This window comes from Triturus cristatus, chromosome 2_2 (assembly GCF_964204655.1).
Source record: "Triturus cristatus chromosome 2_2, aTriCri1.1, whole genome shotgun sequence".
NCBI classification, from domain to species: Eukaryota; Metazoa; Chordata; class Amphibia; order Caudata; family Salamandridae; genus Triturus; species Triturus cristatus.
Window position 1 is genome coordinate 526,724,015 of NC_140582.1, and position 19,698 is coordinate 526,743,712.

At 46.0% G+C, this 19,698-nt stretch overlaps 1 protein-coding gene across 3 annotated transcripts in view; it reads right to left on the minus strand.

Moving 5' to 3' along the window:
• LRBA (LPS responsive beige-like anchor protein) overlaps positions 1-18,804 on the minus strand; it is a 2,426,603-nt gene extending 2,407,799 nt beyond the window's left edge. For all 3 annotated transcript variants that reach the window (XM_085641653.1, XM_085641654.1, XM_085641652.1), the window contains exons 1-2: positions 18,506-18,804; positions 17,303-17,612 (exon numbers count right to left, since the gene is read on the minus strand). In XM_085641653.1, the coding sequence (XP_085497779.1) occupies positions 17,303-17,500 (198 nt within the window). In that variant the 5' untranslated portion in view covers positions 17,501-17,612; positions 18,506-18,804. The remainder of the gene's footprint in view (positions 1-17,302; positions 17,613-18,505) is intronic.
• Between the last annotated feature and the right edge of the window lie 894 nt (positions 18,805-19,698).

Here is a 19,698-nt window from a genome sequence, read left to right on the forward strand (position 1 = left end):
ACCTTCCATCCTCGGTTCTGTTCAATCTGTTTGTTCCTCTGTTCTGGGACCTTTGTCTTCGGTTCAGGACACCCTGGATCGATCTTTTTGCTACTCCTCACAACTCTCTTCTCCCTCAGTTCTGTTCAGAGGTGATTTGTCCTTAGGCTTGGGCGGTGGATGCACTTTCGATTCCTTGGCCCACGGGCCTTCTGTATGCCTTACCTCAGATTCCCCTCCTCCAGAGGGTGCTGCAGAAGATCCAGGGGGGGAGAGAGTGTCTGTGCTCTTGACTGCCCAGTTTTGGCCCCGCCGCCTTTGGTTTCCGCTGCTGGTGCAGCTGGCGGGGGCAGGTTTGTCCGGCTTCCCTTTGTTCAGTCTCCTCTTCAGTTTCCTCTCCTGTCTCTGCCCCATCTTCGTCACTTAAATATGATGGCCTGGCTCTTGAATAGTTGACATTGGAATATTTGGGTTGTTCTTCTTTGGCGGCCTGTGACATTCAGCAGTTGCGTCAGCCTTCAACCCTTATGAGCTATGGTAAGCATTTTGTCTCTTGGAGCTTCTCTCATGGTGTGGATCCTGTGATTGGAGATCCAGCTTCTATTCTTGATTTTCTTCGAGATGTGTTTTTGAAAGACCCTTTCCCCTTCTACTTTGTCTGCTCAATGGGGCTGCGGTTCGGGCATGTAGGGATCCGGGGGCCTCCTTGGAGAGTGTTGCTCTTTTGGTGAGTCGGCTTCAACTGAGTTTTCGGTTCGTCATCCGGTCACTGCTGTGATTGTGCCCTCTTGGGATTTGCCGACTGTTTTGAAGGGTCTGCAGTTGCCCATTTTGAGCCCTTGTTGGATGCAGATTTGTTGTGGTTGTCTGCTAAAGTGCTGTTTTTGCTGGCCATCACCTCCGCTAGGCAGTTGGGTGCTTTACTAGTGTCCATACCTTATTTGCAGTTTCTGCAGAACAGGGCGATTTTGCGGCTTGACTCGGCTTTGCTCCCTAAAGTCTCCTCCGAATTCCATTTGCAGCAGGAGGTGGTTATTCCCGATTTGCCTGGGGATGGCGATGCGATTATTCCTTCATTCTTGGATGTTAACAGGGCCCTTCAGGTTTACGTTCAGCGTACCCTGGGGTTTTGTCTTTCTCCTGCCCAGTTGGTCTCCTGTGGGGGTGTGGCCAAGGGGAAGAAGGTTTCTACTTCCACCATCAGTCTGTGGGTGCGTTTGGCGGTCTGCCCATCCTACAAGTCTGTGGGTCTGCCTCCTCCGTCTCAGTCGCAGAGACGTTCAACGCGTTGTGTGTCCACTTCCTGGGCTGAGGTGGCGGGGGTTTCTATCCAGGCGATTTGTAGGGCAGCAACTTGGCATTCCCATCATAATTTTGTCCGGCATTATTGCCTTGATGTTTTGCATGCCTCTGTGGACAATTTTGCTGTTGGCGTCTTGAATGCTGCTATACCATAATCATTGGTTTGATTAAACATCTGTACTTTTGCATGGATCCCTGGTGTCCTGCGTTTTTCTGCTTGTGAGGTCATCACAATGTAAGGACTGGGACAAGGAGGACATATGAGGGGGTTATGTCTCGTTACTTACAGGTAAACTTCATTACCCCGATTAAGGTCCTCCTCATCCCAGTCCTGTTACCTCCCGTTGTGTTTGTGTCTGGTCTTGTTGATAACCGGCATGGCGTGGGTGGGAGCTGCTTAAAAGGTAAAAAGATAAGAAACACTAACGTTTTAATTGTACTGTCATGAGGCAGGATTGCCTTACATAGTAAAGGACTGTGACGAGGAGGACCTTAATCGGGGTAAAGAAGATTACCTGTAAGACTGAATAGTAAATGGGTCGGTTTGCAAATTACTACAATGGTTGTAAATTGCGGCCAGTATTGTGCAACCAGTTTCTGGTACATCAGGCCCCTGATGTACCTAGTCTAGGATTCATGTTTACAGATATGTAAAACTCAGGATAAAAGGAATGAAGATGTCACAAGAGCCTCAGCCAGATACAAACAACAAAGCTCTGCCCCTGAGCAAAGCGGATGACAGAAAATCTTTGCTAATGGAAATTATACCGATGGTATTTTATTTTGTAGAAATACAGAACAAGTCTAAAAAACACTATCTTAGCACACGTTGGTATGCATTTCTGTAATAAAAGTGGGAATAAGGGAGAGTTGGCTTGAAAATGGTGAATAACATCATATTAAATGGGCGGTGTTTGGAGAAACTTAAGGAGGGATTTAGAAAGGGACGTGACAAAACAAACGCTCCCACAAAACAGTAAGACCACTGCTATTCATAAGCTACATTTCTTAAGTTATTACTAAAGGAGTCAACACGGGTGCAAATGCATCTAGCCCAGCCTTACAGTAACTCAAGCACCACACATGCCACTTTTAGGTACTGCTTCACACTGTCTTAAACAGACAATAACGGAAGCAGGGATATAAAATAACCCACAGGAATCAATGTTAAAGTAATTTAATTATTTAAAGAATTTAATTGTTTGAACATTCTATTGTATTCGAGCCATCCTCCAGTGTTGAATGCAAAAACAACAATTGATGGACAGAATGCAGAACAATGTCATACATTAACCCCAGTACAGAGATTTGGGCCTAAATCCATCGTTTTTTTGCTCACCATGCCATTCCAGTTTGAACCCAGCCATATGCAAATCAGTCTTGACCCTGTGCCTCATGGGAACAGTCTAGCACGAACTGCCAAGCCAGGTCCTCCCTGGACTGGAAACAAGCATCCTAGGACCGGTTTCGGGGTTTCACCCCTCTTCAGCCAGGATAGCTTGATTCCAGTGGCATGGAGAGCACGGGACTCACGTCTGAGCATACCCGTCCCACTCGGGGTGACAAATGTTGTAATCCTCCAGTGTTGGGCTAGTTTCAATATTTTTGACTGGCCAATTTTGGTTTTCAGTATGCCCATGTAGTCCCAGAAAAACAAGACGGTATCTCAAGGGTGTTGTCAGTCACTTCATGTGGATTCCATGCACTACCCATACCCTATTGCATTACAAAAACTTTGTGGAGTTCCATCCCAGAATCTGGAAAATTTTCAACCCCAAAAAAGGTCCGCGTTGCTTGCAAAAGTGTCTGGTATTTGCAGTATTAATTGCAGAGCTGGCATACTTAGAATTGAGAAAGTTGTTGTCATAGTTTGCGTCAACTGAAGGAATGTACCCAATAACAAACTGCAAAAGAAACACCCAAGACTTGATACATACTGTTTGGTGTACAAGAAGTGATCGGACAGCACTATACAAAGCCATTTCCACTTTTTTTTCTCCAATCTTTATTCAATTTTATGGTTATGTAAAAAAAAAGCTAACAGCATGAATACAGCACAATTTCCAAACATACAGGCATTTCCATTCAAACACAAATCACTGCTTTGGGCGGTTAAGGTGTTGAATCAGCAGCACCAAAAGAGAACTGTAGCCTTCACAGCCGTACACATTACCTGTAGTCACAGCAATATTAAAACAAATGATCACTGCTTTTTCAGAGTTTGAAGTGGATTCACTAAACATGACCTCCAGGTACTACTAGACCTTTTGCAAATTTCAGATCGAAGTTTGGAATAGCGTTAGTGCCAAATAAGCTCTTAGCAGCTGGACAACAAAAAATCGTTCCATTGCTAGGAGATTTAGATCAACATTGCACGTCTCACAGAAACGATTCCACGAGCAAGCAGGCAAAACAGGATAATGATAAAGTGTACTCGTAAGATGTGTGTCTCTGTAGTTGGGAAACAAATGGGAGATCTGGTAAACTGCCAGGACAGCCTGAGAAAATACTATGTTGCCAAACTATGACAGCAACCCTTCTTGTGACAAGTGCCAACAATTTGGAACCACCTACAAGGTGAACAGACTCAACCCCAACTACCTACCCATCTGGAAAAACTAAAAGGAACATTGTCAGACAACGGTTGTGGGGGCAGTAGGGTAGACATCGGCTACAGAGCCCCAACTGTGTGATTGAGGTCATTTGACCCTGGAGTACTGGGGCCTGTTCTACCATGGCTCTGAAAACTGGGCCAAGTACACCCATTTCTGCACTTGACTATCCAGGTAGTGAGAACGAGCAGTCACAGGCTTCTCAGGAAGGAAGCAGTGCTGGAGGGGGAGACACGAGCTCAGAACTCAGACAATTTTAATATCCATCCCAGTGTAGGATGCTTAAGAAAAGAGAGTACATTTTCATCTTACAGTATTATGCTACAAAATTCAATCTAAAATGCAGAGCAGTGACATTGGTCACATTCTTGTGGTGCTTTACCGTTTATCCTATTCTGAGCCACCTCTAACCAAGCTGCTCCTAGACAAATTTGACCCCCGTAAATATGGCAGCAGCACAAATAAGAATCAGGTGCAGATTATCGGTCCCCATAAGTAAAATGCGCAATCAGTTCACTTGTTTGCTCAAGTTTTCACCTATGGTGGTGTACCAGATAGAAATTCAGTTCAAAGCCCCTCTCACTCAGCAACTGTGAACTCAGTTGCTCACTTTCACTGTAGGCAGAGGCCCATGTTACTCGAGTAGTCATTCATAGGCCATTGAATAGGTCGTATGCGGCCACAAAAATGTATCCAATACCACTCAGAGGCCTGGGTGGTTCTACAGGCACCGGTTCCGTTGTTATGGCCTTATCCAGCTGAGGTGGCAGAGGTAGCCAAAACATGTGGGTGCTGCCACTACAGTCGTTGCATACCTAACTGGGTAAACCCGGGTCCCACAAAAGCTGTAGTCCCGATCCGCCACTCCATACCTCATGGGAACTGTAGCCTCCATTAGGCGTCTATGATCCTCATCTCATAGCAATTGTAGTCTTTGCTGGGTGTCAATCTGAGCAGGACCATGCTAGGCTTCTCTCCCTGGACAGACAATTACTGCAGGGATAGGAAGGTTTGGTCACTCTCCCAGTAGGCTTCTACACACTAGGCAGATCCTCGACTCATCCAGCAGAACGCACAGACTTTGGGTGATGCCCCCTCTCTCCTTAGAGACTGGCTGTGAGGCAGCCCTGGTCACCGAGCCATTTGAGTGCTCTGTGGAAAACTCCCTTTCTTGGTCATGAGGAACATGGAACTGGAACAAAGTCACTTATATATCTTTTCTATATAGTGGATGTGGATACACGGTCTCAGACTTCAGAACCGGTTAGAGGTGGTTCTCTTTCAAGAGTACTTCTAAGGCTGCTCTTCATACACAGCTTCTCTGCTTCTCAAAGTAGGTAGTACTCTGACTGTATCCAAACTGGAGCATCCACAACATGAGCAGAATTAAATGGGAGATTTTTACTTCTGGTTGTAAACAGCCTCTCTGAAGCAGTAATCATCGAAAGACAAAAGGGCAGACCTGAGCCAGAAACGTTCTTGCCTTGAACAGAAATTGCAGTCTAATTTTTCACCCCGACAGTGAAGCAAATGTCAATGCTCAGGAAGTACTGATCAGCAGCCCCATTCTAACAAACATTTATTACCATGGTGACCATGGACATTCAAAATAGAGTCCACTCATTTTATTACTCCCTCATACACAGAGTCCTACTTCTGCACATGGCTACATGCACTCTGCACTCTACACAAATGTTGTATATCAATGCAAGGCTCAAGGAACTCACAAAACAGTGGAACTTTACGCAAGAGGGACAGAAGGGCACACTCTTACTGACTCACATTAAAAGGCTGGCCACACTTTCAATCTCAAAACACAGTATTCTACCATCACTGATTCATGTGCTATAGCTAGGACAGAGACAGACAGTAGTCCTCTGTCCAGTATGTTGGTATGCTTGGAGTACCCCTTGAGGTCTCAGGACATGTCCCGAACATCACATAGTCAAGGATAGGCCTAGGGCTCTGCACAACTATATTACCATTATACCTGGGACAAAATAAAAGTCAGGATAAAAATATATATATATGCGCAGTCAAGCACTACAAGCTGTGCAACATGCCAAATCCCATGCAGGGTACATTTCCGTCAAAACACACATCGGTTCATTTGTTATTTCGAAACATGCTGGGATCCTCCGCAATATACGCGCCACATTATCCCGCCTGGAACACAAATTAGTCGACTTGGATGTCAGGCTATTGCAGGCGCAAGACCCGGAAGTCGAACACAAGCGGGTAGTACTGCTAGCAGAATACAGAGACACGGCTGAACGGGAGATACTATTCATGGGGAAATATCACAACGCGAAGCAATACGGGGAGGGTGAGCATCCGGGTAGAGTGCTGGCACAAATGGTTAGGTCTCCATATAGCAGAGCATGCATCCCCGAATTATTGACATCTACGGGCCACCGGATTACAGACACAATGGAAATCCAAGAGTAATTTCTCTCCCATCTGACAACACTATACACTTCCAGAATCAGTAGGGACCACACTGAACAGGAATCTTATTTATCAGAAATTGCTAGTCTACCTAGAGAAACATATGCAGGATTTCCTGGCTGAGCCCATTGCCAAGCCAGACGTTATCGCTGCAATAGACACTCAACGTCCCTCCTCCGCCCCGGGTCTAGACAGATTCACTGGTGCGTTCTACAAGGCCTTCAAATACATATTAGCGCCGCAACTTCTGGAGGTCTACGCTGAGGCCCTGGAGAATCGGATTCCGCCACCCACGCTCCGCGAGGCTGTGATAGTTCTCCTCCCCAAACCAGGTAGAGATCCGCTACTCTGTGGCTCCTACAGGCCACTATCGTTATTAAACTTAGACTACAAAATTCTAGCTAAGGTCATCGCGAACCGTCTCTCCCAACTAATGGAGTTTATAATCTCACCTGCCCAATCTGGTTTTGTCCCTCACCGCTCCACGTCCTTCAATTTACGCACCCTATTTTCCACCCTTCATAGGATAAACACCGAAGTGCCAGCAGCTGCTATTTTATTAGACACTGAAAAGGCTTTCGATTCCTTGGAATAGCCCTTTTTTATTTCCATAATGAATCGAATGGGCATGCCTACTGATTTTGTTGCTACCACCGCGTTACTCTATTATAGCCCCACAGCACACCTCCGTCTAAACGGGTCATTCTCTGAGCCATTCGTGTTATCTCGCGGCACGAGACAGGGCTGTCCGCTCTCTCCACTGTTATTTATTTTGGCAATGGACCCCACGATTCGCCACTTTCAAGAAAAACACCTACACAGAGGCCTACAATTCAACACTGGTCCTCTCTTACTATCATTATACGCGGACGACACCATTCTTTACGTCAGACACCCACAAGTGAACTTGGACCCCCTCATTCATGAAATTACTCGTTTCGGCTTACACTCTGGCCTATGCATCAACTGGCACAAATCCATGATCTTTCCCCTTACTGCCACCACGAAACGGTGGGAACTCGAGTTTCCTCTGGAGTGGTGTGCAGACTCCTTTAAACATTTGGGTATTCACATCCACCTTGATACTGAACAGATCATCCGCCTCAATTATGGACGGGCTGTTAACAACCTGGAAGCACAAAATCGACAAATGGCTATGACTTCCGCTTTCCATGGCAGGTCGAGTCGCCCTCATCAAGATGATTGTGCTTCCGAAATGTTTATATCTCTTCCACAACATCCCCATTCCCCTTCCAAACAGACTTTTTTTAACACTCCGTTCCCATTTGATCCGATTGGTATGGGGCGACAAACGAGCCGGGGTTTGCTGGCGAGTTTTGACTCTCCCTTACGATAGAGGGGGTTATGGAGTTCCTGACCTACAACTCGAATATTTAGTTGCCCAATGAAGCTACACCCACGCGTGGTTTCAGCCTGATGCCAGAATCCCTTACCTTCGTCCGGACCAGATCTGGTCCTCCCGGAGACAGTGGCCTCCATTCTACCCAAGGGTCTCCCTCGGGACCCTAAAGGCATTCAAACGATCTCCACCACTAGCTGGGCATGGGAAATACTCAGACGAGTCACGCACACAACTGCCCTCTATTCCTCCTTCCTGCCACTCCCAAATGCCAGACTTCTGCCGATCACAGAGGAGCGACTCTTACGACGTACGTTTGCTAAGTTTAACATCACTAAACTGGGCGACCTCTTCCCTGACGGGCACGTCTTTGACATTACTGATACATTCAGTTTCCCCGACATCACCTACATGGATAAATGTGTGCTACTGCGGGTGCGCTCTGCCCTGCGAGCCACCTTTCCAGACTTCCCCCTGAAACTTCAATCCTTCGCCCTGCTATCATTGACATCAATGGTGTCCATCTTATCTCCAAACTCTATAAATCTTGTGCTGCTCTCCTCCCATTAAATGATGACAAAATCAGCAGGGATTGGGAGGGAGATCTAGGCAATCCCATCATGGACGAGCAGTGGATGGCATGCTGTGTAGCTATGAAAAACATATCGCATAACAGCCGACACAAACTGATCCATTTTAAATTCCTTCGCAGGATGTACATCACTCCAGCCAGACTCCACCGGATAGACCCCTCTAAACCACACATGTGCCATAAATGCAATGCAGCACACGCTGACTTTGCCCATGTTGCATGGAGTTGCCCATGTATCTACTCATTTTGGACAGATGTACACAAAGTTCTGAGCACCATAGTCCACATTCCCATAAACCCACTGCCCTCCTAGGTTATGTGGCCCAAATTCCCCAAAAAGCTCGGAATTTTGCAGCCATAGGTCTGCTATTGGCCAAAAGAGAAGTAGCCATTCACTGGGGTAACAAAGCCGCTCCCAAGGTCAAGCACTGGATGGAAAGTTTAGCCTCCTGTTCCATGCGAAGCGAAATATATGCGGGCACAACTCCCTCTGCATCGAGACCCAAAGACATATGGGGCCCATACAGGACCTACCTGTCATCACTGCAGCGCGACCCACACTCGAAAACGGAACAGGGTCTGGTTCCCACCGGGGTGGGTTAGATGCACCTTCATCGCTACATCTTGTACTACACGCTCTGACTCCCTGTTGCATTTATCTCCTGCTTTAACTCTCAATGTTTTTATAACGAACCCCTGGCGAGACTATATGGCGAGACTATAACTGTGTAACTAGGCTAACTTGACCCTCCTGAGGGTTCTCACGAGAGATACTGGATAATATATTGACTTCAATGCAATTGATTGGTGTGTTCGTCCTAACTTATCAAACGTAACATGTACGCCTTTGCTATTACTCTTCCTTACTGCGTATAACCGAATGTATCAGGATACTTAATGCGAAATTACTAAATAAAGTGTTTATATATAATTGGAGCAATTAAGTAAATAGTAGAAGGTGAGGACTACAGGTACAGCTGCTGAGACAGCAGCAACTATTACTGATAAGCCCAGGGAAGCAGGTGCCCCCACCAAAGAGTTTAATGTCAGTGTGTGTCCTTGCCAAACAACCCAGGACAGTAGATGCCACTGTCAAAAACTGCAGGGCCTGCAAGCTGTTGATAAACAGCACCAGGCCAGCGTACTGTTGTGCGTCATTCCCAGGCCTGCATGCTATGGTGAGGCACTGCCAGGCCTACGAACACTTGCACACTATCAAACAGCACCGTAAGGTCTGCAAGCTGTCAGAACAATGCATGGGTAGCTTGCTGTCAACAAACACTGCAAGGCTAGCTTGCAGTAACATTACTGCGAGCTCTATTGTCATAAAAACACCCTACGTATGCAGGCAGGCAGTGAATACTGCGAGGTCTGCATACTTAGAGGCCTTCATGTGATAAATAAATATTGCAGGCTTTGCATGTCATCAATCAAACCTGCAGCCATTCACGATTCATTACTGACAATTCTGAGACTGCATCAGCGTTCTCTCCTACTCCGAAGGCACACAACTCATTCTCTCCCTCATGGACCAGATGCTCAGTACCCAGATCAAGTTCAATGCCTGTATGACTAAAATCACCAACTGGATGAAGACCAACTGTCTACAGCCGAACACTGACATGACCGAAATTCTGGGCGTCAGGAAAAGCACATCACAGTGGGACTCCACTTGGTGGCCGGCAGAGATAGGACCGACTCTCACACCCACTAAGAACCTCAGGATCACCATCAATAGCAAACTCAACATGATTGCTCGTATACCATATTAGGGGACTTTAATTTCTACCTTGAGCAGCCAGAGGACCCAGATACAGCACGTCTCTTTATTATTATGGAAACTGCAGAGCTGTTACAACGTGTAACGGGTCCTTCCCACCAGGCTGGTCATACCCTTGATGGGATCTTTTCCAATACATCTGAACTAGCTTTCGCAACTCTGCTACCTCTGGCCTGGTCAGACCACGCGGGAGTTAGGTTTAATATCACACCTACTCCCCATTTATCCAACGGGCGCCCCCAAACAGTGGCCAGAGCAGTCAGAGCTTGGAATAGGGTGGAAGCTGAGACCTTATCCAGGGTTCTCTCCACCTCGGTCACACCCATGCCCAGCAATATAGAGGAGGCGGCACTGTCGTACACGAACTGGATCACCCAGGCTTGTGTAAATCTGGCTCCTCCCAAACCTGCGGTTTTCAAGAGAATTATGCCATCAGCCCCATGGTATACGAGCAAATTAAAATCTCAAAAATGCGTTTGCAAGAAATTAGAACGTAATTGGAGGAAGGCATACATGGATGGAGATAAAATTGGTATATCTGGCATGCTTGGCCAAATATAAATGTATGATAAGGGAAGCCAAACAAAAGTACTTTGCCTCTCAGATTGTAGCGGCAAAAAATCCTACGAAAGATTTTTTCCACTATTAATAAACTGTCGTCAGTAAACCCTGCTGCTGTACCGGCCAGCTCCGAGCTGTGCGAAAAAATAGCCTCATTTTTTTTGAGTAAAGTTAACACCATCTTCACTAGTCTTAACGACCCAATTGAGAGGAATCAGGAGGGCGAATTAAAGTCCAATTAAATTTTACCTCCTGTTATCCTCAAGGAGTTTAGGCATCTTACCTTTCAGGACACCCTGGAGCTAATAGCTAAAGCCAACTCCGGGTCCCCACTGGACCCCTGCCCTCTGAAAATCATTAAATTGGCGCCAGTACCGATCGCCACCCATCTCACAGCAATCTTTAACGGCATGTTTGATGGAGGGATATTTCCAATAGTCTGGAAAAAGGCATCCATTCTCCCATTGTTGAAAAAAATCTAGTCTGGATCCCTCCGACCCAAATAATTTCCGGCCTATCTCATCTCCCATTTCCGGCTAAACTAGTTGAAAAGGCGTTAAACCACCAACTCACAGCTTTTGTGAGGAAGCCCTTACTTCTGGATCCCTCACAGCACGGAATCCGAGAGAGACACAGCACCGAATCCGCACTGATCGCGGCTACGGAGCAGATTAGGTCTACGGTGGATCGGGGTGGTAGAGCAGCCTTGATTCTTTTAGATCTCTCCGCTGCGTTCGACACCGTCCATCATGGTCTGTTGCTGGACCGACTTATGAAAAGTGGAATTCAGCAAAAGGCATGGGACTTACTAAACTCCTTTCTTTCTGATCGCAGCCAAATAGTTTCCTTGGAAAACTTTGCTTCCCAACCTTTCTCGCTGCCTTGCGGAGTCCCACAGGGATCCGCGCTGAGTCCCACACTTTTTAATATCTACGTCTCCTCCCTAGCGCCCATTATCAGAAACCACGGTTTTAGCGTTACCTCCTACGCGGACGATACGCAAATTGTTGTGTCTCTATTACCCAGCCATGAACTAGGGTTGGACCAGAATTTTCAGTCATGTATGTCCGAGGTGGCGCAATGGATGGCAAGCAACTGCCTTAGGCTGAATTCCAACAAAACCAAGGTTATGTTGTTTGGTAATAACCCTAGTTTCTGGACCCCAGCATGGTGGCCGCAGGAATTGGGGACCCTTCCCACTCCTGTAGACAAAGTTAAGAATCTTGGAATGGTAGTGGATGCCAAGCTGTCCATGGCATTACAGGTAAAAGCTGTAGCTTCTAAGACCGGCTACATCCTGAGAATGTTGAGGAAGATTTTGTTCCTGCTTCCGCAGGAGCATCGACAGACTGTTGTAGTGGCCCTGGTAACATCTAGACTGGACTATTGCAACAGTCTATACCTCAACATTCAGGAAGGCCTATTGCATAGACTGCAGCTTTTGCAGAAAGCCGCTGCTAGACTGCTAACTGGCCTCCCCAAGTTCTCGCCGATATCAAAAGCCATTCGAGACCTACACTGGCTTCCTATTAAGTATAGGGTCCAGTTTAAGTCCCTTTGCTTGGTCTTTAAGGCCCTACACGGAGAAGGCCCAGACTTCCTCATAAACAGTTTCAGATGGTATGTCCCTGCCCGACATCTTCGCTCGTCGGATGCCTGTTTGATCAAGGTCCCTCTTACAAGGAAAGTTAATTGGGGTGGCCGTAGTTTCTCTTACGGTGCAGCCAAGTTGTGGAATGCTTTGCCACTTCACCTGCGTTGCATGGAAAACTTATTTCAATTTAGGAAAGCGCTGAAGACCTGGTTGTTTGTTAAATAATTCCGGAGTTTTTTTAGTTTATGGAGTAATGGATAGCGCCAGGACACCTATTTGTTAATCGCGCGCTATATAAATTACGATAACATAGCCCAAGTCAATGCCGTCGCCGCCTCATGTTTCAATACAGTGAAGATGCAGAGTAAGATTTTCAAATGGCTCACAATCAGCACCCACAAAACAGTCACACACGCTGTAGTCACAAGCAAGCTGGACCTCAGAAACCCCTCCATGCCAGGATCAACAAAAAACTCAACAGAAGGCTACAGACCATTCAGAACAGGGCAGCCAGAATCACTCTAAATATCCCATGCTGCAGTCACATCACACCACAGCACACCTGAAGGAACTCCACTAACTCCCCATTCACAAACTAGAACAATTCAAACTCCTCACCCACACTTTCCAGGCACTACGCAACACTAGCCTAGCATTCCTCAACAATCGCATCTGCTTTCACAAACCTTCCAGACACCCACGCTCGTCCGGATTCCTACTTGCACAACTCCCATGCATACGGAAAAACAGATCCGGGGTCTATCTTTCTCCTACATTGCTCCTAAAGCGTAGAACAACGTGCCGCAACACATAATAGCTTCCTCCTCAATTCTTGAGTTCTGCAAGAAGATTAAGAAATGCCTTTTCAAGTAGTCCCACTAGCCTCTAGGTGGAGCTAGACTCACACCTGCTCAGTGCCAGGCGACCCTCCAAGGTCATAGGGCCATCTACAAATCCGCATAACATGTGTTCAAGACCTGTATGAATGCTTACTTGAACACAACATGATCTGCAAGCGTATGGCCGGCATGGAACATCGTGAGGTCTGAAATTGGCAAGACCTCAGTTTTGCGTCGCTAAAAAGTAAAGCCTGCATGCTTAAAACATTAAATAATCTGTAGCACACATGCTGTCACACAACTATGAAAAGCAGAAATTCCACTGTTGAATGCTGCTCGGTTTGCAAGCTTAGTTACTGGACATTGCAAAGTCTGTGTCGTTACTAAGCACAGCAAGGTGTAAGTGCTCAATCAATGAATATGCAGGCCTGCTGAAAATGTGACATTCTGCATGCAGCCAATAAATAAGATTGCATAGTCAATCACTACACATTCAGAGTATTGCACACTTTTGCTAACTATTGAAAAGTCTGGGTACACAAAAAACTGTCACAGTGGAAACACATTTAGAAATGTAAAAGAAACATACATCTGTTAGCAATCCAAACAAATTTTACGACAACACCTGTTGCTTGCATGTATGCACATCATTTAATATCCATTTTCTCAGTCCAAACAAGGATCAGTAATTAAACACAGCACAAAAAGCATCACAGTATCAGCATTTTCAAAAGTATCTTGGTGTAAGGTACGTGATAAGTGCAGGATTTTTGGGATTAGTGCAGGGCGTAGTGAGGGAGGGAGGTTGTGAAGGATTTAAGAACATCCACAATTCAATTGAAGAACCTGACCTGCCAAATAAATGGCCACAAAACTTAAATTAGATAACACAGATTTAAGACAGCAGTTTTACATTCACTGACAATCTCCTGTGTTGATTGAAGAAATGAAAAAGTCGACGTTTCGACCCCTGTTAGAGCCAGCAAATTGGTTTGCTTGGGGTTGGGGTCTTCATCAGGACCGGGGGAAGGGCTTACACCTGGGGGCAAAGGTCAAAAATAAAGAACCATGAGGTGTGTCTATTAAGGCCCATTATAGTTAGGAGAGAACAATTGTAACAATAATTACCAGCAACAGCAGGAATAATCACGCTGGAAAAATTGGGAAGGGGCCAGTCAGTGCTCCTAGGAGGAAGGAAAAAAGACGAGGAATACTAAAACCATACTTAAAAAACGGGTGTCAATAAAACCTAAGTAACCAGAAATACTCACCCAAGGTGTAGTATTCCAATGTTCGAAAAACGAGACAAAGGAAGGCTGAATGTATCAGCATAAACACTCATCCAATAGTGTTAAGGGCTGGAAAGAAAGGGGAGGAGATGGCGTTAATGTTCTCCCACACTCGAAAACCGTTGTTAAACAAAGCGCATATAAGGTTGCTAGCCCTAAGGATAATGCGCGGGAAAATTACAAAATTAGGTACCAGCGCATACAAGGTACGTCTACAAATTATAGCGGGGTGCACAAAAGTGTAGGAAATCCCATATACATTGAAAAAGTGGCAAAACTCACTTATAGTATACCATTGAGGGAAAGGACCACTGAGTACTAAGGCTGCAACATACCTCGAGGGCCGCGCCGTGGAAACTGACAGCTAACCCTGGGTGTCGTCACAGGACTGAACAAATAAAAACCAATCGCGCGCACAGCCTTCCAATCAGGGCGCGACCTATTGGCTGTGCGCGCGATTGGTTTTTATTTGTTCAGTCCTGTGACGACACCCAGGGTTAGCTGTCAGTTTCCACGGCGCGGCCCTCGAGGTATGTTGCAGCCTTAGTACTCAGTGGTCCTTTCCCTCAATGGTATACTATAAGTGAGTTTTGCCACTTTTTCAATGTATATGGGATTTCCTACACTTTTGTGCACCCCGCTATAATTTGTAGACGTACCTTGTATGCGCTGGTACCTAATTTTGTAATTTTCCCGCGCATTATCCTTAGGGCTAGCAACCTTATATGCGCTTTGTTTAACAACGGTTTTCGAGTGTGGGAGAACATTAACGCCATCTCCTCCCCTTTCTTTCCAGCCCTTAACACTATTGGATGAGTGTTTATGCTGATACATTCAGCCTTCCTTTGTCTCGTTTTTCGAACATTGGAATACTACACCTTGGGTGAGTATTTCTGGTTACTTAGGTTTTATTGACACCCGTTTTTTAAGTATGGTTTTAGTATTCCTCGTCTTTTTTCCTTCCTCCTAGGAGCACTGACTGGCCCCTTCCCAATTTTTCCAGCGTGATTATTCCTGCTGTTGCTGGTAATTATTGTTACAATTGTTCTCTCCTAACTATAATGGGCCTTAATAGACACACCTCATGGTTCTTTATTTTTGACCTTTGCCCCCAGGTGTAAGCCCTTCCCCCGGTCCTGATGAAGACCCCAACCCCAAGCAAACCAATTTGCTGGCTCTAACAGGGGTCGAAACGTCGACTTTTTCATTTCTTCAATCAACACAGGAGATTGTCAGTGAATGTAAAACTGCTGTCTTAAATCTGTGTTATCTAATTTAAGTTTTGTGGCCATTTATTTGGCAGGTCAGGTTCTTCAATTGAATTGTGGATGTTCTTAAATCCTTCACAACCTCCCTCCCTCACTACGCCCTGCACTAATCCCAAAAATCCTGCACTTATCACGTACCTTACACCAAGATACTTTTGAAAATGCTGATACTGTGATGCTTTTTGTGCTGTGTTTAATTACTGATCCTTGTTTGGACTGAGAAAATGGATATTAAATGATGTGCATACATGCAAGCAACAGGTGTTGTCGTAAAATTTGTTTGGATTGCTAACAGATGTATGTTTCTTTTACATTTCTAAATGTGTTTCCACTGTGACAGTTTTTTGTGTACCTAGTTATACCCGAGTCCAGTGGTCTACCGGGTTACCCCATTAATATATAACTCTCTATTGAAAAGTCTGGACGCAAATTATTGAATATTGTAACTGTCAAGTCTTCTTGACTTGTCACTGGACAAAGTATTGGCTACATGCTGTCATAAGCTATGATGAAACCCTCCTAACTGGTCGCTAAATATTTAAAAGCCTCTATGTTCAGGTACTGACCATTACAAGCCCTGCCTTCTCTAATGCCACACACTGCTATATCTAAAAACACAATTGTCGGACAAGGAGATATGCATGTTCACTTGCTAAATCATATATAAAAATAAAAAAATGAATAAGATGCATAGTCATTTATTTATGATACTCATCCAGCGCTTGCATTATCTGGGAACAACTCGGATTGTGGTTCTGAAACTGATTCTTGCTCCAGAACTCAATTCTGGTTTGAGCATTAAACCAACTGCGCCCAGGTACATTAAGCCAACACTAGGACACATTGCTCGGCAGAAAGCTATGGAAACAGATTCAGCTACTGTATTATAACTGCCCTGATATTGTAGTTCCTACCAATGACCAGGCATAGAAGCACTTTATGTCACAGGTTTCACGTGGGATTGACAGCAGCAGAGGCAAAGTTGCATTTCCCCTTAAACTTTTAAAATTGTGCATTCTCACCACCCTCTACCTCCTTCCACACAACAAACGGAAGTAGAAAGCAAGGGTACTATAGTACCAGCATCGGGTTGGTGCTTTTCATTAGATTGCGTTAGTAGTTTTTATCAACACCGCTATCATGTCAATGGTGCACCAACAGCACTTTTGTGGAGGAGCACACTACTTTGAAGTGTCCAGTAGCATTAGCATTATTGCTCAGGAATGGCATTCCTTTTTTAGGAAAGCACAGGTGTGATTTAACAGAATAAGAATACTATACATGAAAATGAATTTAAACTGGCACTTCAAAAACGTGTAATACTTTTATGGAGACAATAGCAGCATATTGTACTTTTTGTTTACAGTAACACGTACTTCCAATGGTAAGATAGCTACACTTTAAATGCATTTAACAATGTATTACCGAATGTGACATTTGAAAGAACAGAGGTTTGCAGCACAAAAAGAATCTACACCATTTATATTCCAAGTGAGAAGTGCCAGAAAACTTTCCAATAGGCCCTGCTGTATAGCCCAGTACATTCATGTAAAAGTGGCACAAAGGGAACCTGAGACTAGACGGCGAGTCATTGAACTTACAGGCGGCAGGCATCAATAATTTAACACCCTCCTGCTTCCCCACACCCCTCGTTGCGGAGAAAGGCGGATAGCCTTACCAGATTGAAAACTGTCTCCACAAGGTCCCGGGCGGAAACTTCCCCCACTTCCAGCAGGCCGCTCAGCACCGCAAACTTCATTCTGATGCCCCTGATTGGGACTCCGGGAGTCAGGGCCAGGGTGGAGCCCCCGCCACTCTCGGCCTCTCCGCCATCACCCGCCGGCTGTGCCGATGCCTGTTTCTCCTGGCTGGTCATGGTTAGACTCTGAGAAGGAGATCTGCTCTGCAGACACAGCTGACGGGCTCACAGGAGGCTAATCCGGGTAGAGCCCCCTCTCCCAGAATGAGGAAGGGTTCCCAAACGTAACCTACAAAAAAAGACATACAAGTTAAAAACAGCCTGGCGAGTGACAGCTGTCGGACAAAATGAAGCTATTATAGGAACGAGCCTCCAGAAACCGGCTATCAAGAGACATGAAGTTGATATCGGGGGAGGACAGGAAGCAGCGAGGTCAGTACTGATGGGATGGAGTCAGCAACTGAATGACTAAACATTGCCGTGTGCAACAGCAAGGTGGATCATTCAGTATCCAGGGGTCAACTCAAACGATGGTGCCAATCAAAGAAAGGCAAGACGAGCTGAGGGATGACTATGCTCGCAAATGGAGCTTACAGCATAGCAAAACAAGAAGAGCTAACAGAACCAGCACAGGGGTCGCGATGGAGTGCAGCAGGATAGAATCAGACAAGCCAAAGAGATTAGATAAGAAATGTGGCAGATCTGCAAAATAGTATCAATTCAGAAGAGATGTCAGTCTCAGCGGAAAGGAAAATAACGAAAAGGGGCAGACGAACTAAAACTTTCCATTCAGTCGGCCTCCACGGAAATTCGCGCGCACCTGCTGCACTCACTGAAAAAACACGTCCAGTTCATGAGAGATTTAAACGTTCTTTTTTGGAAGAAATCATTTTCGTATTACTTCATCTGTTTTAAACAGAAACAGGCTCTCTTTCACCAACTATATCTCGCCCTTAAAAGGGGGCGCAGACAACATTGTAGTGCGATTGCATTTATATTGGGGCAGATGGGTGTGTGTGCGGATGGCCCAGATGTTGCATAGTCCGACAGACTGGGCACATGGTACAGCGCACACCCCCAAAGTCACACTTCCAAATTGTACTCAGTGCACAGGTGCAGCTTTCCTGTAACAGGTGCAAAGCTCTCTGCCCCAGGTGTGAAGAAAGACACGCTGTTTCTCACCTCGTAGTGCACTAGCTCTGCAACAGCTGAGTTCACTGCCACCTAAGGTGCCGGGTCGCTCAGCTTCGACTTGTCCCCATGACTTCCTGATTCATAGGTCGCCGCAGCAGCCGCTGCTGCTCTCCGCCGCCATGACAGCACTAGGGACAGTAGGAGGGAGAAACCGGGCACGCGCACGCCGTGCCAGGCACGCACAGGGAGGGAGGAAGCAGAGGAAGCGCTCAGGTGAGCATTGAGGTAGCCAGGTGTGGTGACAGGTACGCCTAGTGCGCGCACACGATCTGCACCCCTCCTCTGACTACGACAAACGTGCGCGCTCTCGCAAAAGTGCATGAGAAGGAAGACGTGAGACAGCCACTCTGTGTGCGCCATAAGAGTGAAAGCAGCGGCGCTTGGAATGTAAGAGTGCTTCAGCGAGCCACCGCCTGCCATTTGTATTCTATAGTGTGTTATTAAACGCAGGGACCCAATGTGTTCCAGCAGTGGATAGGGGCTAACATTAACAGGCTACCATAATGTGCTAAGCGGAAACGTGGTCACAGAGGTAACCTCTGCAAACTCACGCACAGACGTGTACAAACCTGCCTTGCATGTACTATGCGACACTTTTGTGATATTTTCTTACAACGCATCTCTGTTTGAAACTAAGTCCTGTGAAAAGCGGGATTTTAGCTGGCTTTCCGTGCCAACACAAAATCATTCAAACATGGCCGCCCCGTTTACTAGTCCAAAGATTCCGCACTGCTACCCCCTTTCGTTTTCCATGGTGAATGAAACAGCTGCCTACAACATGATCATGCTGACTAAAATAGGTCAGCTCCGATTCCAGAGGAGATGCATGCCTGAGTCACTTGGCGCGAAAGAGAGTTTGAAAGAGGTGGTGCCTGTGTAACAAGTGATTCTCGCTTGGCCGGTTCCAGGGAAGGTGTGGCATTATTTAACACTCCCTTCAGTGTCTTCTCATAGAGGCGAGAGCCCAATTTAAAACGGCATACACCAGGCACAAAACACTACACTCCTCTTCTCCTTATCATAGGACACAAAATAGGCCCAGGTACCAAAATAAAACGGGCCCCCATTGGTGGATAAGAAAGCTATAAAAGGGCCCATGTTTGCAAATTGGGGCAGTTTAGAATCTACAAAGACATACGGTGCTCATGTAAAGCTCTCCAATACCTTCGGGTCGAGTTTGT